The sequence below is a fragment of the Acanthopagrus latus genome, chromosome 1 (genome assembly GCF_904848185.1).
Source record: "Acanthopagrus latus isolate v.2019 chromosome 1, fAcaLat1.1, whole genome shotgun sequence".
NCBI lineage: Eukaryota > Metazoa > Chordata > Actinopteri > Spariformes > Sparidae > Acanthopagrus > Acanthopagrus latus.
The window spans coordinates 2,859,457-2,887,357 of NC_051039.1; the positions used below are offsets into that span (position 1 = coordinate 2,859,457).

Below are 27,901 nucleotides of genomic sequence, written 5' to 3' on the forward strand. Positions count from 1 at the left end.
GTTTCCAAAATTTCTTGACATTTTGTAGACTAAACGATCAATCGATGAATCAAAAATGGCCAGCAGATTAACAAACATAATGCTTAGTTGCAGATCTTATTTAGTAAGTTGGCATTTTAACCCTTATTCATATCAAGAAAACCCTCAAACGAGGATTAACAGTGGCGTAAAGATAATCGTATTACTGGAGGATCTACACATCGGTCTCCGTGTGAGGAAGAGAGATGAGAACGTTGCGAGGAAGACGATCAGACGTAGGATGTTTCAGTTTCATGATCCGCCGCAGCTGAACTACCAGGAGACAGCAGCGAGCTTCTCCATCCCTCTGAACACGAGCAGAGTTCAGTCTTGGAAAGGCGTAATTAGTTCCTCGCAAATCAGGCTTAAGGGCATGAATACTTCACAACACAGTCATATTTACATGCACACAGGCGATCATGCAGTATTTGTGCTCTTTAGGCAACGATGTATTCAATAGTGAATTGGGCTCATCTGTCAATCACGGCAGAGGGTAATTTTTTTTTTTTTTTGCATGGCGTACTTGACACATGAAGTTAGTCATCGCTGTGATTTAATCCTCGGCTGTAATTAAAAGTAAATCGTTGGAATGCTCTCCTCCCGGAGGTTTGTGGGCCCTCAGCTGTCACTCTCTGCAGGCTCGACTGGATGTTGAATGAAAACACGTGATTTCTCCGTCGATCCGCCAACACCACCTCACATCATCAGAAAAGAAATATCACTTTCTTTCACTGTCACCAGATTTTCCTCGGGACCCCAAACTGTGCTTGATAACAAGACTTAAGATAGCAACAGTGTGCGGTTTGGATTTAGGAAGCGCATCGAGGGTTTTTTAACTTGATTCAACATGTTGATCTCTGTCTCCCTCTCTCATCCAGACTGCGAGCCGGAGGAAGTGTCTGACTGGTCCTTCGATGAAAACTGTCTCTTCTGCTGCTTAAGACGTGAGAGAGTCAAGGTAGGAGTCATCACAACAGTTATTCTCCCCGTCAGAAACACCTGTGACTCTGAGCATCACTACATGGCTTTTAATGTCCTCCCTGTCAGAAGCCGGTGGGTGGTGTCTCTTTCGCCTCACAGCACTTAGGTCCTCGGTTCAAGCTGAACCGGGCTGGTGTGGAGCTCTTCTTCTTCTGTTCCACCTAATTAGCTCTGATTCTTGTCCTAGTCGCGTTCGAGCTTCTCTGAACCTCGGTGCCATCCGGTGAACCCGCCGGCGATTTCCACAAGTTTTGAGCCGAACTGTTCTGATCGAGAACGTGTCATCAACAGCGGCTCGACGAGCTGTAGAATATGACTCGTTACATTTGGTTTGCAGTTCCAGAAACCAGAACGGTACCGGTTCTGTGTTGGTGGAGAAGGGGTTGTGTGTCTCTGCATGTTCACAGGGTTTTTATCACATACATGCATGTCAGGTGTTAGCAGTACTCTGGCCATTCCTATGTTGGTTGACATGTTTCAGACGGATCAATTTGGCAAATAAGGAATTATGCAAAAATTGGTTATTGAGTTTTACATAATAATGGTAAATTGACAAAAACTGTAAATGCCAAACCTACTTAAAGAGGAACAATGTAGTTTCAATACAACAATAACACAAACAAATATTTATTTCCATAAGTAAGCTGTTCTCAGAGGAAAATAAGGTTTTAGGCTAGAAAGGTGGCAGGGTCCGCCACATATAAACAAAGTAAAACAGTATGAAGTCGTGTTGTTCTTTAACGTCAGTTTGTCAGGCGGTCAGTCAAATGATCTTTCTCTTCTGACTAGAATTTCAACCAGGAAAAGGTAGTTTGAGAGTAACTTTTGTTAGCGTCTGCAGGAAGCGTACGGCTTAAACAACCTTCAGTACTGTGTTGGAGCAGCCTGTCACAGGCAGAACAATCAGATCACAGCAACACTTCAACACATAATACAACAACACTTTGTTGTTCTTAGACAGTTGAAGGAAAAGTCTGATGGGTTTGTTACTCCACGCTCTGTCAGCCGTCTCTCAGATTTCTTGGAGAGTTTGTTGAGAAGATTTACATCACATGTGTGCTAAATATGATGCTCGAACCAACAGGATTAGTTTAGTTTAGCATAAGGACTGGGAGATTAAAGAAATGAGAAATCATGTGTTAGTCAGTTAGTGACGTTCCTGTGCTTCAGGTCTTTATGCTTTGTTTTTTTCACCTTGATACGATGTAGACATTATTAATTATTGAGCTTTAAATATGAATCTTCACATTATTTTATTCCAAGGCTCACAACAGCCCCATTTTCAGTATTGTTTAACAGTGTTAAATAATATCCACTATGTTCAGAATAATAATAAAACCCGACCACCATCTTCACTGTTTTCACGACCATTGTCTGTGTGCATTAGGACTGAGGGGGGAGGGGGGAGAATGTTTCACTCCAACACTGCAGAGATTTTTTAAAAACAAGGTAAAAATGAAAAGTGAATCAATGTTTCTCCACCACATGTTTTCACTCTCATATCCTGCAGAGCAGAGACGAAGTCTGTTAAATACTTAAAACAACACTTGTGTTACTTCTGTGGCGGAAGTTCTTCCCTTTGTTTGCACATTTTGTGTGTTTTTGTCTGCCACCGTTTTTTGAGCTTTCTCCACCTCTTTGTCTCTCCACCTCCTCCTGCTGCGTACTTGTTATTTGTGTTGTTCACCCATCACGGTCTTGACCCCAATTTAGCTTATGAAAGGAACGCGACATAATGATTTGGAGGTGTGTTTGTGTAGGTGTGTGTGTGTGTGTGTGTGTGTGTGTGTGTGTGTGGAAGGAAGGGGGGAGGAGGAAGAGGAGGACAGTGACACGGGTGTAAATTAGTGAGACTGCGTCGCCTCCACTCAGAGTTTCCACTAAAAAGTGATCAGAGCAGAATAATAATGAGTTTATTGGACTGCTTAATGCACACGCACACACACACACACACACGCACACACACACACACACACACACACACGCACACACACACACACACACGCACACACACACACACATATATGCACATACATTACACGGATGTTGTGGTACCTGCTTGTGTGTCCTCTGCTGCAGACAAAGCATTCATGTGATGCAGACCTCCACTTCAGCGGAGGAGGAGGAGGAGGAGGAGGAGGAGGTGGAGGAGGAGGTGGAGGTGGAGGAGGAGGAGGAGGAGGAGGTGGAGGAGGAGCAGCAGGGTTGTCGGGGGGGCGGCGGCCTCTTTTTGATTCACATGTGGGCTCTTGTTGCACGCCGTCACCACAGTGGTGTGTCTGAAACACTGCAGGGTTCATCATGTGGAAACTGATTAATTTAAAAACACAAACAAATGCAGCGTTCGGCTGGCAGCAGTACTGACGGATGGATCAGCGTCACTTGTGGCTATTAATTAACTTTTTGATCCTATTGCCCGCTCAATAAAGCTGGTTCATTTAGAAACAAAAAACAAACTTGCACTGATTTAATTTAGCAGTTTTTTGTTTTAATTGAGGAAATCGAAACATTTATCTGGTGCTTTTTAGTCGGGAGCTTTTGACCGTCTTCCTCCTCAGAGGGCTCATTTATCTCTCAGCTCTTCATGTTTAAACGTCCCAAGACTTTTCAAGGACTTCTCGTCTGTGTTTTCCATCTCGTAATTAACTTTTTGGGATGTGAGTGGACAAGTGAGTGAGGGTGGGAAGGAAGTGGGGGGGGGGGGGGGCGTCCTTCCCACTGCCGTTGCTTGTTTTTCAGTGTGACCTCGGTCTGACCTCCAAGGTCGGCCATCTGTCTCTTAAAAACATCCTCGCCCCGCCGCCTCCATCAGTCCCCATCAGCCTCCATCAGCCCCCATCTGTCTCTACGTCTCTTTTCCAGTCTGTGTGCCCATGCTAATGAAGCACAGCATGATGCTACAGCACTCACTGACATCTCCATGTATGTAAAATATATACTAACAGAGAAAAAAAATCTAAATCAATCAACAGAGCAAATTCAATTAAACAAAGCCCAGCAGGGATCACTGACCGTCTTTTTTCAGCAGTGTTGTCTGACTGGTCAATAATTAGTTAGCCACTCATAGTGTGCAAATCATCACAAATACTTGTGCGATATTTGCAGCAGCTTTAATTGTATTCCTCTCCACACTCTACGCTTTTTTCCCCCCCCCATCTTTTTTTCATCGGTTAGGGCTTGAAAGCTCGCTCTGTCTCACTGTTATTACCCTCTGCTTGTTTGTGAAATGCCAGAGGAGCTTCTGTGGGCGGGAACCATTGATTCATTGATCTGCAGCCATGCAAACTGCCGGCAGATAGAGAGAGCTGAGGGGGTTAAAAATAAAGAGAGGACGGAATAATGAAAGCCCTTAAAACACACTCTCATATCATCTGTCCGCTTGTTTCCTTTTCTCCTGCAACTGTTGTAAAGACAATGGAGACAAGATCATTACAAGTAAAGCTAACAGTGGTGGTAATCCCTCCTTCACGTCCCCTCTCAGTTTCTTTCATAATCATCTGTCATTGGCAGCACCGAGTCTCGTCAGACTCAATACCTCGGATTTCCAGGGGGAGCCGTTCGATTGGCTGTCAGCTCAAAGAGGCCCTGCCCACAACAATGGCACCTCTACAGTTTCTATATACAGTAGCACCTCGACCAGCTTCATAATCCAAAAACATACAGGGACATCTAACTTTCTAAAATATAAGCGCTTTAACGACCATTTTCATTGTTTTTCTTTTTCCTCTGAAAAAACAAGAAGTTGTTCCACTGTTTGAAATTTGAGAGTTTCACTGTTTTATATAAGTGTAAATTTTGTAACCTTGGATTAAAGAATGACGACATGACATCTGAAGATTTCAACATTACTGAGTTATCAAACAAGATATACTGGTAACTGACAGATTAAAGGACAGAATAATGATGCTTTTGGATTGAGGGACGGCTCGGCTGCCACTCCACCACATCAGTTAGGACGAGTTAGGATTGAGACTCAAAAATCTATTTTTTCTCTTACAAACAGCACTTTTGAATCAATAAAAATAATAATCTGGACTTGAAGCCCTAAGATTAAAAATGTGGATATCTAAGAAATCTGAGTCTCACAAAGATAAACGATCAATTGCAGATTGCAGTGAAGCCACAATGTGTTTCATTATGAGCAGAGACCACCAGCTTCTCTTATCGGGAAGAAGAAGAAAAAAAAATCACTATGCTCAGTTTCGACTTGGAGCAAAATTGACCATTTTGAGATTAAAAGGATGGAAAAGTCTGCGGCTGCAGCACATCTGAGCAGCCACAGCTGGATGTGATGTTGGCCGGAGGGATTGATGTGTGAGGGTTTATTATTTTTTGACAGTACAGGCTTTTACTCACGCATTTACGTCCGTGTGTCCGTCTCTGCAGGAGCACAGCGGAGAGAACGGTGGAGGCAGCCAGGTGCTGTCGGATTGTGAAGACTTCAAACAGGAGCAGTCTCGGATCAGCCGGCTGGAGAGACAGGCCCAAGACTTCCTCAATGCTGTGTTCCACAGAAAAGGTAACACAAAGACACACACACAGACACACACACACACACACACACACTCTCCATCAGTCACTTCATTTCTCATTTCACATCGCCTCTGGTCGTAGATATCTGGAATATCTCAGCATGTCCAGAGGTGTATTTCAGAAGATTTGGTTAATTCTTCAGGGAAATCAGTAAATATAAGGGAATTTCACATAAATGATCCCTATAAGGGGAATACAATACCACCGTGTATTGTATATTCCAGACATTTCTATTGCATTTAATTATTTTGGATCCCCAAATGGATTCAAAAACCAGACCATTTACAATTGATAATTTTTTAAGGACTTGAAAGCACTTTGTTATGCAAAGTAATGGAACAGTTATAGAACTGACCACAGCAGAAAATCTGCTTTGTATTGTTTTTAATCACAATACAACTGGACATTATCTCCAATGATCAAAAATAACATTAGTTTTCATCATGTTCTATCCGTGATCACTGAAGTTCTGGTCTGCAATAGAGTCAGCTGTACTTTGTGATATCTGCAGTAAATCTTCAGAGTTTTGTCGGAGACGTTGCAGCACATTAATGATTACAAAGATGTGAACTTAACAGGTAATAAGTTGATGGGCACTGGGAACTAAAGGCTGCTTTTTAGGCATCATTGATATGTGGAACTATGCATCGTGCACAGGTCGAGGACTTTGCTACACATAATCAGATGAGGGACTGGAGTCTCTGTTGGAGATTAACACAGCTGCAGTTTGGATATAAAGGGGACCAGGGATCGATCCCTGAGGGACGCCACATGTTACTCTCATGTTACTCAAAGTTTTACAATTGGAACAAAGACATTTCTACCCTCCAGGTAGACCCCAAATCAGACAAAATCTGGGCCAGAGAGGCCGACCCACTTTTCCGACCTGTACTAAGAGTGCCATCATTACTGCGAGGGGCCATGTGGGAAACTGTAGGAGGTTTTACATGGTGGGTAAGAACTGATGCTGAGAAAATGCTGCTGAAACTGGGATGTTGGGACGTTAAGAATAGGGCAACTGTACGCTAGGGTTGATGATATGTTTGGTGTTTCAGGCCTGATAACGATCATTAGTAGGACTGCAAACTTTAATCAAATTATAATCAAAATAGCTGATAACCAACCAACATTCACAGTAAAAATGAGAGTCCTCGCCAACAGACAGCTGCAGACAAAGAACGATTATCAAATTGTACACATTCACCGGGAAGAATAAGACAACTAGGTTAACAGTTTGATATAGGCATTAAATGCTTTTATGACAGGACTATAAAACAGCTCTTAAATTATGTGCACTCCTCACAATCGATGATGTTCTCATATCATTGTGTCATAAACAGCAGGATGTTGCTTTAACTTTCATTCTGGTGCCTGTATTTAAATGCACTGTCAGCTCTGGCCTCAAACCAGCTCCCATTCACAGTCAGAATATATGCTGAGTTGATATAATCCCCTCCAAACTGGCAGTGGATCATGTTCAGTCCCGAGGCAGGCAGCTATTCTGTGACAGAGGAGCGCTGAGCCTGATAGTCTGTCGCTTGTGTTGTGTGTTTTTTTTCCGGGAGGGAGAGAGAGGGAGGAAGCAGATGTCTGTTCAATCAATGCCTGGCCCCAATCAATCTGGCTTCCCTCACACAGGCATGGCTGCCTGTGGAGCAGCCATATATAGACAGAGGAACAGCAGCACAGGCGGTGTGATGAGACACACAGACACACTCTCACCCTGCCATTTGTACGGTAACGGACCTGTCAGCACGTAGTGAGGCTCATAAACACTGTTAAAACAAGTGCACAATCATCAGCATGGAGGAATGAATCCAGTCCGTACAATGCTCGATGCTACAAACCAGGCAGAACCCACAACACCGTTAGTATCACGATCAGCTCAGTGTGATCGCGTTCACCTTCCGCCAAGTTCTCTTTCCACCTGTGTCGGTTTATTTGTTTGTCACGGATGGTCTCAGCCCAGAATAGACCACATTAACTTGCTGAGGAGAGCTGAAGTCACACCCCTTCCAGAGGACCTCAACGGCCTTTTATTCTGGAGAACATCTGTACAATAGTCAACGTTGAGAGACAGATGCCGTGTTGATCGTGTTTGAATTGTGCCATGAATCACACACATGATGTCTGTCAACGTAAAAAGATAATTATTCAACTCGAGAAAGTAGTTTGTCATAAAACGGATGAAGTATAAGACTGTGAAAATACATAATTACAAAGTCTACACAAGCGACAGCTGTTGACCGGTCACTACATCTGTTTATCAGCAGCTCCCAGAACTGATCAACTCTCCTTTCACATGACTGCAGTCGTCAATATGAGCAGATTTATTGGGATTTGTCCCTTTTGTTAATACTTTTTTCTGAGCTGAGGCGGCGGCCATGTTGGTGTTGTTGATGTACGCTGAGTGGCACCACTGAGTTCACTGAGCGGTTTGACATGAAACTAGATGATATTTTACTGTCCTGACGGCAAACTGTGACTTTATTGATTTAAAAAAATATCTTTGACATTATATTTGTAATTCATGGCACATTTCAAACAGGATCAGAAATGACGTTGCTCTTCGTTGACTTTGTCCATACTTCTGAAATAAGGTCGCATGAGGTCCACAACATTAAAATTCAGGGTCAACTTGAATGATTGTTAAGCAGTTACATGTGGTTTAAAATGTACACACTGAAACAGGGCTGTTGAGTTAAGAGGACTGAAGGTCATTCTAATTTCTATTTGCGCTGGTGTCTGACAAACAAAACAGAAAGTCATATAAATGAGTCATGTGCTGCAATCAGCTGTATTAAAACTCAAACGGGGACCCAGACGTAGTCAAAGCAGACAGAATGTTTGACTTTCACCTGCCCTGATAAAGCAGCTAGGGAACAGAACCATGTCAATCAAAACGTCGCCCTGTTTCTGTTGCAAACCTTTTATTGATTAACTCAGGACTGGCTTCATTAAAGAAGGTAAACAGGCATCAGGTTGCATTTGCATTTCCAGTGGCGACCGTAGCTCAGGAGGTAGGGCAGGAAGTCCAATACTTGGAGGGGTCGCTGGTTTGATTCCCTGGCTCCTGGATGGCCGCTCAGTCGGTTCAGAGCTCCCTAAAAATCGTGTCACATTCGCCCATTCACACGCCTTCATACATAATCAGTAGAATGGAAATGCACTACAGGAATGCAAGTCCGTGTACTGTAAAGGCTTCTTTCTTGTGCCGACAGAAAGTTGCAAAACTCGCTTAGCATGCAAGATATGTTTTTTTTTCTTGATTGACCTACCAGATATTCTCAAGTCAGGTTTCAAAGTAATGCTCCAAGTTTAAGATACTTCAACAATCAGCGGTCAAACGTTAATTCTTTTTGCACAGACCTTTTCCAAGTCTTGCAAAACGTGTGCTGAATAAAACCATGTGTCTGAGCTGAGGCCATTTGCGCCTGTCAACTCGCCGCGTCACGAAGCTTCCTCTCTCAGGGTCGACGCCAGAATTCCTGAGCTACTGGAGGACATGCTTCAGAGAGAATGCAGTTGTCAAATCGCCCTGCTTTTGTTGTAGCGAGGCGAGACCTCTCGTGTACTTTCTGCGCGAGCCTGCAGTGTTACACAACGGGTCACTGCTGCATGAAACCTGCACCTGTCACAATGGAGCTGTTTAATTAGTGCACGTTTCCAGCAAACTGCTCGACTTCCTGGGTTTTCTTAGCGTATGCTGTTTGATTGTTGCCGAGTGGGCAAAGGCCACACAGTGTATCTCCATACCAGAACAACTCGGTGCATCTGTTAATTGCTAACAGGTACTTAAGCTCTTTTATTGCCATGTCAACAGGATCATTTCAGTGGCAGGGATTACTGATTGCTACTGATAAGTGCTATGTTTAGGTCAAATAACATTAACATGGGATTAAAGCGATCTATCACAAATAACAAATGGGAACAACTCCCACACAGAGGTGTGTGACACAGCTGTACAGCAGCACGTAGCTGACATAACATCAAGGTTAAAACACCTTAGATAAAAAGCATTCCAAGTGTAATGAAAGTGCTTTTTTTCTGAAGACATTTGACATTTCTCAGAACAAACAGACATGATTTGTTTTTGCCTCTTTGTTTTCTTGCATGTTTGACTCCAGTGTTTCATTCCCGTCTGGTGTTTCCAGTGTTTCTAATCATCTGTAAAACACTTTGTCAGTTTGTTTTGATATCATTCTTCATTGTTACAGTGTTTAACAAAATGATCAGGGCTGTAAAAAATAAATGGCATTTAATCTTGAGGCCTCGGGCTGTTGTTGGCCCACAAGGGAGCTAAAGTTTAAATGAAGCACGATAGATCATCAGTGGTTTCACAGCATCCGTCACACATTTACTTGGTAACTCTTGTAGCTTCTGTAGTTGGAGCAACACAATGTGATGAAACAGTAATCAAGCTGTGAAACATGCCGAACTATTGAAAATGAGTCGAGAAAACTGGGCGATAATTGGAGAAAAAAAACTGAAAATAACTTAAAGAAGAAACAGAGTTAAAAACAGGGAGCATGCTGGGAAAGCAGATGTGCAGGAAAATACCAGTATGTAAATGCTGTGCACCAACATCATGGTGCCTTAGCCTCACTCAATAGGCAGGATTAAGTGCTGTATAGAATATATGTGATTCTTTTTTTGGGATTATTTCAGCATAGCTCTGGGATTAGATTTTTGGGCTAATGTATTGTTCAGAGGATTTAGGGTCCGACACACATGTATGTATCTATCGAAATAGTATAGATGGTGGTTGTAAAGAGATAAGTGCAGTTGACTTATCTGGGACAACGGCAGATTAATGCATTAATAACAAATGTGTCGTCATGTGTGGTGGCTGTTTTGCTCGATGTGTATTAACAAATGAGATCAATGATGAGTGTTTGATGCGGTTTGTTTTGTCGCAGCGGGGGATAATGGACAGTTTGATTCTTGACATCTGTGTTTTGTGACAGACTCTCAGCGGCGTCCTGCCACTTGTTGCACTTTTAAAACAGGTCTTTTATTTATGTCATCCGTTTCACTGCGCTCAGCGTTTTCCGTCCAGCTATCAGGCACGTTTAATGAACGGGAAATCAATGTGAAGAGCATCAAAACCAACTCTAAGTTACTGTTCCCAGATCAGGCAGACTTCCCAGTGGACTCCTTTAGCAAGTTTAATATTAAAGCTTTTGTCGTGTTGTATGTATATTTTATTACGTTGCACAAAGATATTAAAGTGGTCAAAAATGATGTGGAGTTGCTTATTCTTAATTTAAAATGTTCTACAGGGAGGGAGAGCCAAAGCCTTCCACAAAGCGAGGGGAAACACTGGTAGTAAAATATGGATTTATAATAATGTAAATGGATCCGATTAATGATGAAATGCACAAATGCAAGCTGCTAATTTGATTTTGTTTTGAGACGATAAGAATATATACATTATGAGACAATATCTGACGATATACAGTGCATTATAGAAAGGCATCACATGATTCAATACCATCTGATACAGAAGCATCTCTTCCGGTAGATGACGTCTAACTAAACATTTAAAATAATCTGAACATTCTGGTGTTAACTCTTCACTAACGTGCTGCCGTGTCCCAGAATAAACACTGCTGTGAAGTACAAGAAGCCTCTACTGTAGATGACAGCAGGGCTGCAGCTAACACTCGTCTTCATATGCTGTTAATCTCTCCACTATGGTTACAGTCAATATGTTATTTTCTAGAGGCCCAGACAATATCTTCAGATTGATAATGTCCAACCAACAGTAAAAAACTCAAACTACACCGAGATAAAACAGAGGAAAGAAACAAATACTGTGAGGAGCTGCAGACGGTGGCTATAATCTGCAGGATACACTGATATCATGGTGCCTCCATCACGCTCAATAGGCAGGATTAAGTGCTGCTACCCAGTGATTTTTGGATTATTTCAGCAAAGCATCAGGATTACATTTTCAGGATGAAATGGGATAAATAAACTGGCAAACACGGCAATGACTGACCAAATTCCTGGAGGACGGGATGCTGACATGTTTGTCCCTGTGTTTTGTTTCTCTGCAGACCTCCCAAGTTTCTCAGAACCTCACATTCCTCTAGTGGCTCGTGAGATCATGCAGCGAATGATCCGCCAGTTCGCTGCCGAATATACCTCAAAAACTACTCAGGACGACTCGCCCCTGCCCAACGGCATCATGAAGGACCAAAGCCTGCCGAGAGTGGCGTCTCTGGCCCCGAGCTCCCCGCCAGGACCTCCGCCCGCGCCGAGCTCCCCTCCATCGTCTGCCTCCTCCTCTCCGTCCCCGACCCCAGGGCCGGGCCTCAGCCCCACCTCCGCCGCCGCTGCCGCCGCCTCAGCTCCCGCCTGCAGCAACGGCACAGGAGCCAGTAACGGTGGAGGAGGAGGGACGGCTGCTGCCTCTGCACAGAACCCCGTCCTCAGCAAGCTTCTCATGGCCGACCAGGACGGCCCGCTGGACCTCTCCGTTAAAAAGAACCAGGAAGATCCAGAACCCAGCCAGCAGGGTGAGAGCAACAACACACACACACACTTGTTTTTCTCACCGATCAGGACATTTTCAATGCAAGGAATTATCGAATCATGAAAATAGTTTAGTGTAAAGTGACATCATTTATATACAGGAGACTCGTGGGAGCCTTCCACTGTGAAGAATAAAGTCAGCATTCCCTCCTTTTATTCATGGTATTGATTATTCATGGGGTTGATTACCTTGTTCAGGATCAGTTAATGAATTTAAAAAGGTTTTGACATCAAATATCTGTAGTTAAGAGTTACACATCAAACAACTCATCACCTTGACATGATTCAAAGACGGGCGACTGCAGGAGGAGACTCGCTGCCAACACATACAGATGAGCGGCTCACTGAAAAGCTGTCATCCTTTTGGATGGAGTCTGCAGAACTATACTGATCTCTGAAACGCAGCTCAGAGCTCAATCTTCGTTTAATCAAACCAAACCAGCAGGGGGTCTGCGTTTCGATCGCACACCGGGCTGCGGTGTTGATGCGACAGCTCACTGTTTCAGGCCGTCACCACAGTGTGACCGGTTCCCCACTTTAATACCAGCTTTTTGGAATCTGCTTACAGTAAGCCACCTTAATTTTTTACAAAAAAGATCTAGGCATTACATCCGACTCACGCTCGCACATTATCTCCCTCCCTCTGCTTCACACACACACACAAACACAGAACACCTTTTAGACGAATTCTGCCTCAGATTATCCTCAAAGCTGGATCACATACACGCACGCACTCATTTAAATTACACAGTAGATGTCATTTCAGGAAGAAATTACATTTTTAAGGCTCACTGTTGAGTGTATTTACATTAATAATGAATCGAGTGATGCAGCCGCGCGGCTCTGCCAGATCACTGAGTGTTTTTTAACCTCTTTCGGTGTTATGACACTTTTACCGTTTGGTTCAGTCTCAGCTCTCTAATGAAGTCTGCCTCCGACGGCAGCAGGCTCATATTCCAAGCTCTGATCAACCCACGTTACCACACAGCAGACGGACGCAGTTAGAGACCGCCTGGTGAGCGAGCAGAGTGGATCCTGCACAGGTGGACACAAAACCTGGACGTGTAAAGAGCAAACTGTTTCCTAATATGCTCGCTAGAACTTTGACCCTAACCACTTCACATCTTCTCACTCCGTCTTTTTAGATATTCGTTGTCATTTTTGTTCATTCCAGTTAATTCGACCCCCATCAGGTGTGACTGAATTAGCATCACAGCTAACATGTTCAGAGACTCTTTGGCTAACTGTGGCGCTGCTGCAGCACACGGCCACTGAATGAGTCTGACTTCCTACCAAACAATTTATACATTACAATGATCACAATACAGTGTATTAGGATAATACAAGATTCTCAAAATCCCAAATTCATTTGACTCTCTTACTACTACTACTACTTACTATTATCATCATTATTATTATCATAATTATATATTTTTTGCAGCACTGACAGCTGTTCCACGGGTATTTTTACAACATTTTACAACAGCAGCTTGAGTTTATTGTGTTGGCCTTCAACAGCATCACTCATGAAGAAAAAGAGATTTGAGAGTTAAACAAAAGAAAACACTCTCCAACCCTTCAGAGTGTTGATTTCTTCTTGAGAGTGGAGAGACGAATAATACTGGGAGAATCGCTGAACCTTCTTTTGATTTTCATGATCAAAACTGAAAGCTTTCAGTTTAATCAATTTAGAATTCAAACTGCAACACCCCTTCATAATACATTAATTATTTGGAAAACGATACAGTATACATGTGGAAATCACAGATTCTATCACCAAAGTGTTACATGGACACAAACATGCTCGTTAACGTGTTCTGCTCAGAGAAGAACCTCATGAGTCCAACTCGTAATGCATAATTAATCACAGCCGTCGTCCCCAAGATTGATGTTGGAGCCAAAATGTAACTCAACACATGTTCTTTGGTGTGTGTGCTGTATAAACTATACACGAATACTATATACGAATACTATATGACCGTTAACATGAATAGATTTGTTCCCGTCTCTGGGCTGTACACTCGCTCTGTTTTTCATTTTAATATCACCTCATGTTTTCTTTTTTTGTCCGATTAAACATCAAAAATCCCTGAAGATTAGCGAGCGCTGTGCCCATATAGGGTTGTGAGGGGTTGGAGGGGTCAGAAGGTTGGCGGCACTCTCGGGATTACACCAGCAAAACACACACACACACACACACACACACACACACACACACACACACACACACAGAAGCTCACAAAGTCTGTTCATGAATTTAGTGGTATATGTTTCCGTGTTTGTCTGCAGATACTGTATGTTTTTCAATTCCTGGCTTTAAAAAAAAAAAAAAAACAGTAATTTAGGAAGTTTTTAGAAGTTTCATGAAAAGTTACACCATCAGACTATGGAGGAGATTTTATCTTTCAGGGTTACTGCACGTCCAAATAATGTATTAGAGCTCTCAAGTCATGAAAAAAAAGTCTGGAGATAGTAAAAATAAGATGTCCTAAGAAATAGTCAGTCAGTTTAATATTTCTAAAGCTCAACATTTTGTTTTCAAAATCATTTCAACTTGAATTTCCGTCGATGATTTATCTTCCTGCGAGTGTGCGGTGACCTGATTTGCCTGACAAACATATTCACAAATAAACTGAGATTTCACACACAGCATGTTCCCATATTTCCCAGACTTCATTGCTAAAGTGTCACAGAGACTCCACCTGCTCTGAAGCACACAGGATATCTCAAGTCTTTTTTCGTCAGCTCGCCACAGAATGAGGAAAAAAAAAAAAACTAAAAACAGAAGTGCGAGTCTGACATATGCAGACTCGCACAAACGCGACAAGTTGCCGAAGCTGTTAGCGCGTATTAGATGCAGCTTATTAATGAACAGATCGACAGCAGCGATCTCTCACTGTGGAGGCAAATGACTTGCATAGGGGAACACTTGGTGGTTGAATTTGCAAAAAAAAAAACATGCATAAGACAAGACGGAAATATGTCATTTGTGTTGCTTCATTGGACGTTTGAGTCGCATGCTTCACATAACTCCCAGTGTTCATTAGGCCTGTTTTCAGTCGCACATTTTTAAGCTTTTTTATCTCATTCTCTCAGTTTTTGCTGTACTCATTCTTAGCAGTGTGCAGTGCACTCCAGAGTAAACTGTCAGTACACGTCTGTACGCAGTAAAGCCTGCTCTGATTCTGGCATCCATTTTACTACCACTTACCAAGCACATAAAATGGCAAACCTGCATTTTACAACACAGTTTCGTAGAGGTGTACACTATGTGAGCTGTGGATAAGATCTGATGTGTTTGCACATGATTGTTTTTCTTACTCTGTTTCTCTGTGTGATTTTTCCCTCAGATGGCGTCCTGGACCTCTCCACCAAGAAGAACCAGAGCGCTGGCAGCCACAAGACCTTCCCCGGCTTCTCCCCTGCGCCTGGGGTCAAAGGGTAAGACAACAGGATTAGTCGAACTTGCCTCTGTTAGCGGAGCGGCGCGGTCATGTGCCTAAAACAACACTGGAGAGGTTAAAGCAGTCAGAGCTGTTGTGTTTCTGCACTGCACCTCCCAGAGAACTTCCGTCAGTCTTAATGCTGCGTGGAGATTTGGCCTGAGGTGATGATGCAGGTTCAGGACTGTATACAAATGCCAAACTGCAGGTCAAGCATTTTTTAGCCAATATCGACTGCACAGGCAGATGACAACCATCGAAGGCAGAGTTCAACATTTCTATTATTTGTTCTTGTAAAGTGCTGATAGTTTTACTTTATAACAACTATAAAACTGTTAAAATAACACAAACTAAGAAGAACACTGTATACTGGTGAGTAGTAACAACAGCTGAAATGTTTAATATATGTTAATATATTGTTAGAATCAAAATAATCGATTATTTTTGTTTATCAGATGAATAGCTCTGAACACAACTGACTTTTCAGACGAGTGGTGAAGATTGCAGTATTTACTGTCCTCTAACTTCTGTTCCAAAACATCTTGTCTTCTCTGCACCAGATGAACATCTAGCCAACTAGCCAACAACAACAACTAGATAGCTGAGCTTATGGGACAAATAACTTAACATGACTCTTCTGTGGAATATTGTGTTCTAGTGGTTCCAATGGATTTGAAAAACAGTGTTTGTGGCACTTACACGCGCCAGTGATGGGACCCGACATCCGAAACTAAAATTCTGCCAACAAAAGTACAAAATTAGAACAATAAAGAGGGGGAAAATAAACAAAAACATGGCGGTAATTTAAATTACGTTGCTTATTCCATTAAACAGTACATTGAAGTCTATGAAGACATTCTCACAGCACATGCACGAACATTACAGCAAACAGCAAATTTCAACCCAACCACAGAGCAGCTTGTAAAAGACACACGTGGTAAACGGGTGAAAGCCTGCAACAAGCACCAGAAAGATCCTTCAGCGTTCTCATAAAAGTTGCATGAAGTAAAGATGAGCAAAACACTAAATCCACAGCTGTGTAGCAGCACAACCAGTAGTGAGGGAATCAGTGAGATTTCATTCATTCACTTTCATTTTGGCTTCCTTTGTCTGATAACCCTGCCTGTATGGTGCTCATGTAAATATAAGCAGATATTCATATTTGGAAGTGCTGCACAATTTACAATACAACCATTCATGCACAGGATGCAGGATTTTATGTCTACAGCATTTGACTCTCTGCTTATTACAAACCAGTCAAAGTGTAAAATCATTTTTCAACTCCAACTTTCCAGCGTTACGCTTTTATTATATTGGGTTGGTTTAATGGGTTTAGTCTCAACTTTGTTGGAAAAGTAAGTGATAAAGTCTCACACGTTCTAGATAATAAAATTACAAACTGTTGTAACATACCAGACTTAACAGAAAGTTTCAGACGTTGTAGAAAGTCTAACCACAACCTGTTGGTAGGTAGGAGCTGTCTTGATGAGAAATAACTTCACAAGCATAGCAAAGCGAAGCTCCGCAGGTCTTAGCAGGACCGTGCTCTCGCTCGGCCTCTCTACATTTGTGGGCGCTACTTTAATTCCCCCGTGATTGTCGGCGAGTGAGATCTGCCAACGCCTCCCACCTTCCACATCTTACTTATTGGTTTTGCTCAGCCGATCGATCCTTGCGCTGCCATCAATGCCATGGCAAGGCTATACATACTTGTGTACAGGTATTTATAATTTAGACTCCTCCCACGTCCACCACCCCGCCAACCCCAGAGTGAGAGTTCAATGGCAATGTGTGTAAAACACATGACGGAGGCCGTGACTACTTTTCTTTTTTCATCTAGATGTCAGTGCATTTATTGACGATCCTCAGCATCGCAGCCCAATCATTTATTGATGAACATGTTTTCTGCCTTGAAGTCATGTTTGAATCTGTATCCATCCATCTATTCCTGCATCAAGAGGGAATAAACAATCGATGCTAATCGTTGTTGCCATTTCCAGGAATACTTTTGATCTGTAGGTCAGAGATGGATTAGAAGAGGCTCGATACTCAGCCCCAAACGCTGGATTTCGGCGAGGATGCAGTGGTGGCACTTGTGGGCATAGAAACCCTGCGCCCACCATGTGGTTCTGTGCAGTGATTCTTTGATCCAGCCACAAATACACCATCAATTACTCTCTGAACTGAGATTTGAGAAGTTTAGCATCGGTATACAGTTAACATAAATCGTTAGCGGCCAACACGCGCATTTTTTTTTATTCTGAAAGGCTGCTGCCGAGATACAAATCTAACGATCAAGGCCAGCTTTAAAGGATATTTCTAGTCGGTCACACACTGGCTCTTAATTTTCACTCAATTGGCATTGAGTTGTTTTGGACAAAACATTTTAGATTTGACAGGACATTGCAGATGTGGTGAATTTAAGTTTTAAACCCATAAACGTGCTTTAGGTCCTCTGGCTTTACTGCTAGTTTCTAAACGTTCGCTCACCAGTGTTTTTGCTCCTCAGGACCAGACAGTTTGGATCTGGGCAGGTTCCCAGATCTCAGCAGGTAGCACTGTGTTACCATCACTGATAGAGATGATGGCCAAAACTATAAAACTAATACCCAGGTTGTAATAAACCTGATGAAACATTTGCTGTTCAAACAGACAAAACGCACTAAAGGACATTCCTGAACTGTGAAGGCATTCACAGACTTTTTAAGAGTAAAAAAAAAGGAAGAGTGGGATTTCCCAAACATTTGCAATATCTTATTCATGAGTCTTTTTGTTTTGACCAATTCAAGTAGAGTGAGGTCACCATTATTGTTTCAATGTTCCCAGGAACTGTCAGTTTCCCGGATAAAGGAAGTCTCCATTGAAAAGGGGTCAATGTGTAGACAGACGCAGAGGAGACGGAGATCCCTCAGACTAAAAAAAAATATGCGCCGCAAAATCTTTTCTACAGACACATAATGTTTCTTTTTTTTAACTCAACACAACAAGATATTGCCTGCTGTAATACCCCACAAGTGAAGGCCCAGCGGGTAAACCTTGGCACGGTAGAATATTTCCAAAGGACTCAAAGCAAAATTAGAAACAGCACCTTAATCCCCTCAGGACAGAACCCCGTCTCCTGCCTCAGGGTTCTTAGGCCCCAAGGCCCCGAGCCTCACCAGCAGAGCCTAATGATCGGGTCATGTAATATTAACTACAGGAGGTAGCGGGCCCTGCAGTACCACCCCCACTAACACACATTCATCTTTGACAGGAAGACAATCTAAAAAGCACACACCCGGTCTGTGTGTTCTTTACAGGTTACTGGCCTTTAATCTTAAATTAATTTCTGGCCATGTTTGTGTTAGAAACACCCAAAAAAAGCACTTTCCACCTTTTAGTCCGTATATGATTTTATTATCTTGATTTCACGTGGTGTTTTATTAAAAGTCTTATTGTAAATGATAATGTTACTGTTTTTAATTGGTTCATCACCAGCTGATTAGGAGCTACAAGCAAAAAAAACCCCAAAACAAACGACAATAGATTTTGGTTTAAGACATCCCTTGATTCTCTATTTGATCAAATACCTTCAATCTACTGAGAGCTTATAAAATAAAATGTTTAAAACATCCACATTTAACTAGAGTCAGAAATGGCTTCAGGGTAAAACTACACTCTTATAAAAAACACCTGAGCTTCAGTACTCACTCAGTGTTGTTCGGGGAACACAGATCATACACTCAGATGCTCAAACAGTCACAATGTGTATTTCTTTTGCTCCTTTCATTTTCACAAATCCTTGCTCACGTTGAATCCTCAGACTAACCATTACTGTCTGGTGCAGCCTCCCTGATGACTGTATGCTTACTGTAACTGAACGCTCTATTAGAGTACAGACTCGAGAGGGGACTCAGAAGCTTCTCGTTAACCCTATATTGTTTTCAATGCATCCAAGACCGCCCACTGTGGTAATCTGTCTTTAAGCCCCTGCTGTGGACTCCCCACATCGCAAGTCGTCAGTTGCACTGTAGCTCACCCGAATATGTCTCCATGGAGAGACACCCTCAAGTTTCTGCTCCCCCATGTGATCTGCTGACTTGACAAGCTATTTCCTGTTATTATAAACCTAAGGGAGCCTTTTTTTAAAAGAGCCTTTTCACTGTTGCTATAGTTACATAGCAGCAGAGACACTGGCTGCAGCATCTCAAGTGGTGGCACTTTTCATGTAAGCATATGTTACAGCAGCAGAGACCTTTTCTTTTTTCAATTTGAAATACTGAAATGTGAGACTACCTTTAGACCACTGGGTCTTGGAAAGAAGACATTCAGTATGTTATATTTTCAGTCCAACTGAATTATCTAAGATTAGGGATACACGATAACATTAAGTTGCTGCTCCTGTATAGAGCCACTCAATGTCATCACTGACGTGGATGTTATTTTTACAAGAACACAAGAGGAGGTAAAAATAATTAAATAAACCATCCTGACTCACTACATCTTAGCCTTTCCTACACTAGGGTGTGTATCTACTACAGGTTAGCAATTTGTTTTTAAAATATAAAAATGTTAGTTTCAAATATCGGTTATTTCTGCAGTATCAGCCATGAGAGTTGGTTATCATATCTGCTGAAAAACATCCATATCGTGCGTCCCTATCTAAGATGGAAGCAAAGATAAACAACAAGACATAAAAAACATATGGGGCAGGTTAACAGCAGTGTCTACCTTTTCAACAGTTCAATCCAGAAGTGATGCTCCCTTCTTAGACTGTTTACTTTCAAAAGTCCAGAAAAGGGAAAATGATTCAGTAGTTCATAGCAAAAGTGTGATTAAACCATTATGACTGCTTTTGTTGTTGCATTCTTGCTTTCATGCTTCATTTCTAGTCTGTAATAGGCTTATGTACCGTACATTTTAATTTATTTATACTATAAAGAAACTTATCTTGTCACCCCAGACATCTGAACAGTCAATGTAATTCGTGTCACATGGCACTGGAAAAAAATAAAAATAGTAATTAGTAAATGAAAGTTGGTATAAACTTGAACCCAAGAGCGCCAATGCAGAGAAAAAAATCATGTTAAAAAAACAACGATTAGATCCTTTTCAATGCGATCTGAATTATACATTTTAAAAGTTTAAGTTGCATAGAGAGTATTTGTTGATATTTAATGAGATCAAAGATTAAAACATAATGACTATCACATCCTTTTGCTGCCTGTTTGAATGCAATTACAGAGTCTCTACAAACAACTAATTGGAGTTAAATAATGGAGGGGTTTGGAAAAACAACTTGTTAGCGACTGTTTTGTGAAACTGTAAGCCTACTAATGTGCAAGACATTACTCTGATTCGCTTTGTTTTTCGAAGAAGGACTGCGTGGGCCTCATTATATAGTAATGTCACAAAATACTGTGTTTACCAAAAAAAGTAGTAATAAGTAGACATTAAAAGCTGTTGACACTGAGGTCTGATTTATCATGTCATTTAGTGAACTGACACACAAAGTGATGAATAATTTAAAAACATTGTTCCTAAATTGTCTTCTCTTTCTCTCCATCCAGATGTTCCCTCAAAGTGGATCAGAGCCTGCCAGAGGTGGATGAGGAGGATGGCCTGCTGCAGAGAAGCTTGCAGGACGGACTGAGGGAGAACTACGTCAACTCCAACTCCTTCAAGCCTCCACTGGCCCGCTCGTTGCGTATCAAGGAAGAGCTCCTCAGCCAGAAGCACCGCCTCCTGAGCCAGCCTGCTGCTCTTTCATTGGCTAATCTAGAGTCAGTCGGCTTGCTCAGTCATGGCCAATCCCACTCCTTGCTTGGCCAGAAGGGCTCCTCCTCTTTTTGGGGAAGCAAGGCCCACCTTGAAAGCTTGCTGAAGCTAAAGCAGGCCAGTGGAGCTCTGAGCGGGGCCCTCAGCGACCTCAAAGACCTGCCAACATTCCTGGAGAATCACCACCACAACCACCATGGAGCCTTCTCCTTCAAGAGTTCCCTCCACCATCACCACAATCAGGTCTCCAAGGCTCAACACCACCATAACGATGGCAAGAGAGACCAGGGCCACTCACCTCCTGTCGACTTAAAAATCCCACAAGTTCGGGGCATGGATCTCTCCTGGGACTCCCATGCCTCTGAGCTATATGGCTTTGGTGCCATGGGGGTTGGGGGTGGTGGCCATGGGGATAACAACCTGAGCCGGAAGCTGAGAGCCATCCTGCCTAAGCAGAACCGCCGTGGAGGAAGCCTTGGAAGCCTGTTAGATGGGGCCGCTGACTACTGGAGTTCCGACTTGGACCACTCAAGTTCCGGGCCGGCGTACTCCACCTCCGATGCGGAAGGGGACCCAAACTCCAAGCAGCCGCGGAAGAAGAGGGGCCGTTATCGCCAGTACAACAGTGAGATCCTGGAGGAGGCCATAGCAGTAGTGATGAGCGGGAAGATGAGCGTGTCCAAGGCTCAGAACATGTACGGGATCCCGCACAGCACCTTGGAGTACAAGGTCAAGGAGCGCTTGGGAACCCTGAAGAATCCCCCAAAGAAGAAGGTCAAGCTGATGATGAAGATGGAAGCAGGAGGCCAGGATTTTCCCGCTGAGTCGGAGAACACGCCCACTGCAACTCCACGAGATAACGGCCAGCCGCTGGCAGCTGCTGAGCTCAAGGACAATGTAAAAGAAGAGATTGATGACAATTTCAAACCAATCGACTAAACGACTTACACATGTAAACCTCAGTCAAATGACTTAAGTAATTTGAAAACGGATGGGGCTTTATTTGTGCCAATTTACTTTGCAGTATCTGGGTGAGCACAAATGCAGGGATAATATGAGGAGGATTCTTAAAACAAACTGGAGATAAACAACTAATCGGATGGTTTTTAACAAGCATCGCCTGAGCGGTGCTGTATAAGCATTTGTTTAGCTTTTATATCCAGGGGCTTAACAAATGCAGCTAAAGACATTGGTTAAATGACAATTAATGAAATTTCCACAAGCATGCTGATAATCCTCAGCCCAAAAACCCAATCCCCCTCTTTTCTGAACTTGATACACTGAAACGTTGCTGCTTATAAAAGCAGTTTGGACTTTTGGACCATTCTAATTTGGGAAACAATGAGGGGAAAGCTGAAAATTAACTCCTTAAAAAAACTGACAGATTAGTCCCTTTATTGCTCCCCTCTCTCATGGAGTACTAGCTGAAAATTGGTAAGTGAACTGTCTATTACATTCAAAGCCAACTGTAAGGTTTTGTCATACCATTGATATTCCTCACCAGGGTTCTGAATCAAAGCCCATTCTCGTATTGCCAGGTAGCCATGACGCTTTAACTGCAAACCTTTTCTTTCCTCCTTAAGATATTCTGCTAATCTGTGTGGACGAAAGCAACATTAACCCGTCCTTTTTGAATGAGAAAAGACACACAAGTCATTCAGGGATGCATGTTTGTGAGTTTCGTGGACACTACTGACTTCTATAATTGACATCTTTTCCTCTATCTTTATCTTTTCATTTGATTTGTTTTGCTTTCTTTTGCACTACACTTTGGGTCTGGCGCTTACAGACCAGGTTACCTCGGCATTGTTGCCCTTGCATCATGCACTTATTATGGTCTGTCTCTAAAGCCCAGTTGCAACCTCACAAAGGGTCAGAGGTGCACCTCGCCTGCATAAGCTGATCCATAATCAGATCCCGGGAAGCTCTAAAAAAAAACCCCTCTTTTTTTGCCAAGGGACAAGTTGAGGGGTAATCTGATAATGGATCAGCTGTTTTTAAGGCGGAATGCTACCTCATGGGCCTCCATCAGTGTCTCACTGCTGATCCTGGAATGCCAAAGCCGCCTTCAGGTCGTCCTCCAAATGGTGACCAGTGATGGTGAACTCATCCCCTCATGGAGATCTTTTAATGGATGAAAGCCTTTTAGGATCAGAATGTGAAACTCTGCTGCTATCCAGCTGATTATCTAGCTCCTCTATAAGGCTTCAGCTAGCCTTAGCAAATGCGTTTTAGCTAGTCTTAGCTAACAACAATACATTGCTGATGTTTTTATCCTTTTCTAATCAAACTAAGCATAAACGACTAAGCTGAGTTTTAAAAGATATCCTTCTCCCTCAAACTTTAAAGGCAGTTTTAAAGGCAGTTGTGCATTTATAGAGGGGTGTTCATTTTGGGATGGTGGGTGGGCAATATGCAGTGGGGAGGGGTAGTTGATAGAGGCGAGGGAAAGGCAGATTTAATATATTATAAATTATTATGACTGATGATGATGATAAAAGCCAATCCGTGATTCTAGATGATTTCTTTTCTCCTCATTTTAACTCAGGGTAACTGAGACAGATGATGTGGGTTTCAAATATGGTCACTTCCTGTTGGACCTATAGTAAACATACAGGGGGACAAGACACGCCTCTCACTAATGCTTTGTCTGCAGGAGGGGCCATGTGAGTAAATATGGCAGCAATAGCAGAAAGACCTGCTAATGAATCAAGATAAAGAACAGTAAAAAACACTGACGCTGGGTTTGGGGATCGAACTCATGGCGCTTAACTTCTAAAATAGCACTTTTCAAAACTACAAGGAAAAAACAAGAGAGAAAGAAAAGCTGTTTGAGGTTATGCATGTAGTGTAGCTCTTCTCTGGGGGATATGGAGCAGGAAGCGATGAGGAGGACGGAGAGATGGAGGAAAAAAGCTTTAGTGTGTGAAGACTTTCAGAAAGCTGCAGCTTGGACCCAAACTACTCTTTTTTCCCCCTCTCGATTACCTCCACCATTGGGAAAAAAAGAAAAAAAAAAAAAAAAAAGGTAGACAGCTTGAGCAAGTTGAGTTTTGTGTAGTGTCGTCTCGTCGTTTTCCCTCCCCTCACCGCTGAAGCACCAGGGATTGAAAATCTATCATCATGTTTTACCAGGCGGGGAAAGAATATCCCTCAGAGGACACAGGTGGAAGGAAAAAAAAATGCTCTTTTGGTATTTTCCATCAGGAAAACACCGGAGGAGATGACAAAAGCTTTTTGTTTGTCATGTTCTTTTGCTTTGTGGTAAATGTTGCTCGTCGCTCCTAACACTGCCTGGTGCTCACCCAGTCTTTGAGATTTAAAACATGAGAATTGTACTTCTGTGTTCAGATGAAACGATGATGATTCACTCCTTCTGAAATGTATTTTACATTTTATTTATTTGATTTGTTTGTTTTTTTTCTTTCCTTGATTATTCTTTTAAAAATGGCATGCACCACTTTTTTTTTGGCTGATTTTGGGGTCAGACTGACTCAATATGTTGTAATAAGAGGATTTTAATTGAATCAATCCTGAGCCAGAGACGCTCAAACTCATTCAAAGTTAAAAACTGATTACAATCTAATTATAATTAAGAGTGATTTACTACCTGTTGCATACAATCTTAATTTTCCTCTCAGTGGTTATTGGTTATCCACCTTAAGCTTTATAGCTCCCTTGGCTTGATGGGCAGGTTTGCATGGCCAATGGGAAAAGCTCCAGAAAATATCCCTGGAACAACAGTATATTTCCAGGGTTGTCATGCATGAAATGCGTCCAACACTTTGACAATGCTGAGCATTTGAGGTGTCTAAAAGGTTGTTGTGCGTGTTGGGTTTGGACTGAGCGAAGGACAATGCACCGATCTGATAGTTAAAACAGGATCGAAGCCCCAGTGTCGATAGCAAAGCACTTCTAATGTACTCGCCTCTGATAAAAGGCACGATGGCTGCTCTCTTAGCCAGCTATGAATACAGTTTGACAAAGCACGACTTAACAGTGTGCATCCTCCCTCTAAAAACAGAACAAAACAGAGTCATGGCACTCGAACAGTTTGCCTGTTTCATGTAATGCATGTAAAGCATGGATTTGTGCTAGTGAAAAAAAAAGAAAATCTATGTATAGAAACGGTGTAATTCGCACTTAATGCACAGGTTTGCATGGATAAACCTCAACAGCACTTAGACTGAATTCCTGATAAAGGTGATTCCTTGACGGTCAATCTATCTGTGTATAACTTACACTAAATCCTTTACAAAGTTTTCTTTCAAGAAATTCTTGCCCCATATTGTACATTTGGCTCTATAACTGTCCTATTACATTCTGAAAAGCATGTTTAATGACTATTTTCAGTCCCATTTTCAGCCTGATCTTATCTACTGAGGTGCATGCCATTTAAGGCATATTTATTTCATTTAATTTGATTTTTCTTGTTTGTTGTTTTTCTTGTTTGTAGTCATGTGGTTAACGGCTCCCCCTGTCCGAAAAAGTCCTCCTTCTTGCAACTGAGTCTCACTGCTGTTTTTAAAGAAACCTCATACTAGATGATATACTTAAGAGAACAGTATATATCTATTTCTAGACATATATATAAACAAATACATAATGAATGTAGTGAACTGAATATCTCATAACTTACAAATCCAGAACAGTGATCCTCAAAAAAGATGGCACTGTCAGTTCATTTTTAACAGACTGTTGTTTTTATTATTTTGCTTTTTACTTTCACTTTACGCTGCTTGCATTGGAAACGCAGTCGTTTTCTGACGCGGGCGTGCAACAGTAGCCTTCAGTACTGTAAATGTCTCAGGATCGAGCCAATGGGATGGGCAGCAATATTTGTCAGTCGGAAAATGGCACAGACTTAACTACCTGTACTAGATGTAATTTAAAGACTTATATATACAGTATATAAAATATATGTCGACTTGGTCAGCAGAGACCAAGTGATATACCTCAATCTCAGAATAATGACTCCTTTCCGTGCCTCGTACTTTTATGTATACCTTATCTGGGAGCCTGGCGAAGGGATAGCCGATACTCTGGGAATTATAGTATCCTCCGCTGTTTCTCTTCTTTTATTATCTGTTCGTTTTTCTTTTCTTTGTTTCGCCTCCCTCTTGCAAAGGGAGGAGGGAGACGCTTCAAGTGTCTGACTGACCAATATTTGCCACCCTACCTCTTTTCAGGTATTTTTTTTTTTCGCAACAACAGAACCTTATAGACCTATATAATGAGCAACAGATTGAGAAAAAGAAAAGACCCACAGGGACTGCACAGATATTCCTGATCTTATTACTGGATGGGTTTGGAATGGGAGGGCTATAAACCTCTCATTTCATCCTCTGAACGTAAAAACATTTTGGGATTCAGTCGTCTGATTTCACCCTGGAGGCGATAAATCAGGTCGGTCCCACCCTGGTCTGAGAAAGAACAAGGTGTTTTTGTTCACTGAGGGTTTTTCCTTTCTTTCTTTCTTTTTTTTGGTTTACTGTTTGTTTTTAGGTGTAACCTAACTCCATGTTGAAACTTGACAGTGGAATTTCTTTTCTTTCTTTTTTTTTGTGCATTTTGTTTTTATTTCTCACACCCAGAGAAATCAGAGACCCAGAGGGGAGATTGGGGGACAGGTGGACAAGTTAACCTTCCTTTATCTGCTGTCTTGTATAAAGATAAATATCCTGTCCAAAATCTTTTACACTGCATTCCAAAAAACACCCCACACACAGGAAAATGTACCTTTATATGATGAAAAAAGCTATATACTTATGAATATATGTATTTATTTTACCGTTTTTGCATCTTCAGGTAAGCCAATTGATTTCTCTTTTGATTTTCACTGTTTTTGTTGACTTCATTTTATTTCTTCTGAGTGAACGACTGTCAAATACATGATAAAGAAGAGAAAAATGTCAAACAGCAACTATTGTAACCTCACTTAGTAGACGCCACATGGCATGCCATTTTGTTTCAGGATGGTGTGTGATGAGGCGGGCTGCCAGGAAAGAAAGACCCATAATGTACATGATTGCCATGCTCCTCTCTGCAGAGAGGTTTCTTCTGTTTCTTTCTGTGTCACGCTGCATATCTGGTTGTCATTTATACCTCAGGTCCAACCACTTCAAAGCAGCTGATTGTACATTAGAAACACACACACAAAGAAGAATCAGGATTTTTAGTACGGCACATTTCCAGATTTTTAGATGTAAGCGACGGAAGCAGTTTTTGAATACTTGTCGTCTCTTGTTGTTGTCGTTCCTACTGTTGTTATTCTGAGGACGTCTTCTTTTCCTGTCTTTGTTTTCTTATAAAAAAAGAAAAGAAATTCTGTAAAAGCCAGAAGCCAGGTTTTCTCTCTAGCACATGCAGAACGCACACACATATATAGAGGCATGACGCACCTACAGAAACATACTGTATACTCTCCCTCCTCATCAGGTAGCCACACTTTGTGTGGGCGGTTTATATGTATAATTATGAAGCTGGGAGTCGTTTCTCTTTTAGAAGCAGGTGGGTGTGTTTCGTCTGCAGCCTGCAGAACATCAGCCCTGCTGGCTGATTTTGATCCGGCACACTGGGACACTGCTGGCACTGCCTCTGTGAAAATTACTTTGTTTTGTTTCTTGCTC

General features: G+C 42.1%; 2 protein-coding genes across 14 annotated transcripts in view; one reads left to right on the forward strand and one right to left on the reverse strand.

The window, feature by feature from the left end:
* The window catches only part of lcor (ligand dependent nuclear receptor corepressor), a 75,888-nt gene extending 48,320 nt beyond the window's left edge, over positions 1-27,568 (forward strand). Inside the window, exons 3-7 of the mRNA XM_037097231.1 lie at positions 897-976; positions 5,386-5,518; positions 11,595-12,056; positions 15,423-15,513; positions 21,065-27,568. Of these exons, the coding sequence (XP_036953126.1) occupies positions 897-976; positions 5,386-5,518; positions 11,595-12,056; positions 15,423-15,513; positions 21,065-22,211 (1,913 nt within the window). The 3' untranslated portion in view covers positions 22,212-27,568. The remainder of the gene's footprint in view (positions 1-896; positions 977-5,385; positions 5,519-11,594; positions 12,057-15,422; positions 15,514-21,064) is intronic.
* LOC119019211 (MORN repeat-containing protein 4-like) overlaps positions 1-27,901 on the reverse strand; it is a 112,325-nt gene that overhangs the window by 69,097 nt on the left and 15,327 nt on the right. For 6 of the 13 annotated variants that reach the window (XR_005074976.1, XR_005074974.1, XR_005074977.1 and 3 more), the window contains exons 2-3: positions 15,394-15,500; positions 5,356-5,500 (exon numbers count right to left, since the gene is read on the reverse strand). The gene's annotated coding sequence lies outside the window, so the exon portion shown is untranslated. Of the gene's footprint in view, positions 1-1,762; positions 2,880-3,054; positions 3,287-3,944; positions 4,305-5,355; positions 5,501-15,393; positions 15,501-27,901 lie in introns of those variants that run through there. The other 7 variants (XR_005074968.1, XR_005074971.1, XR_005074970.1 and 4 more) reach the window with 4 other exon arrangements.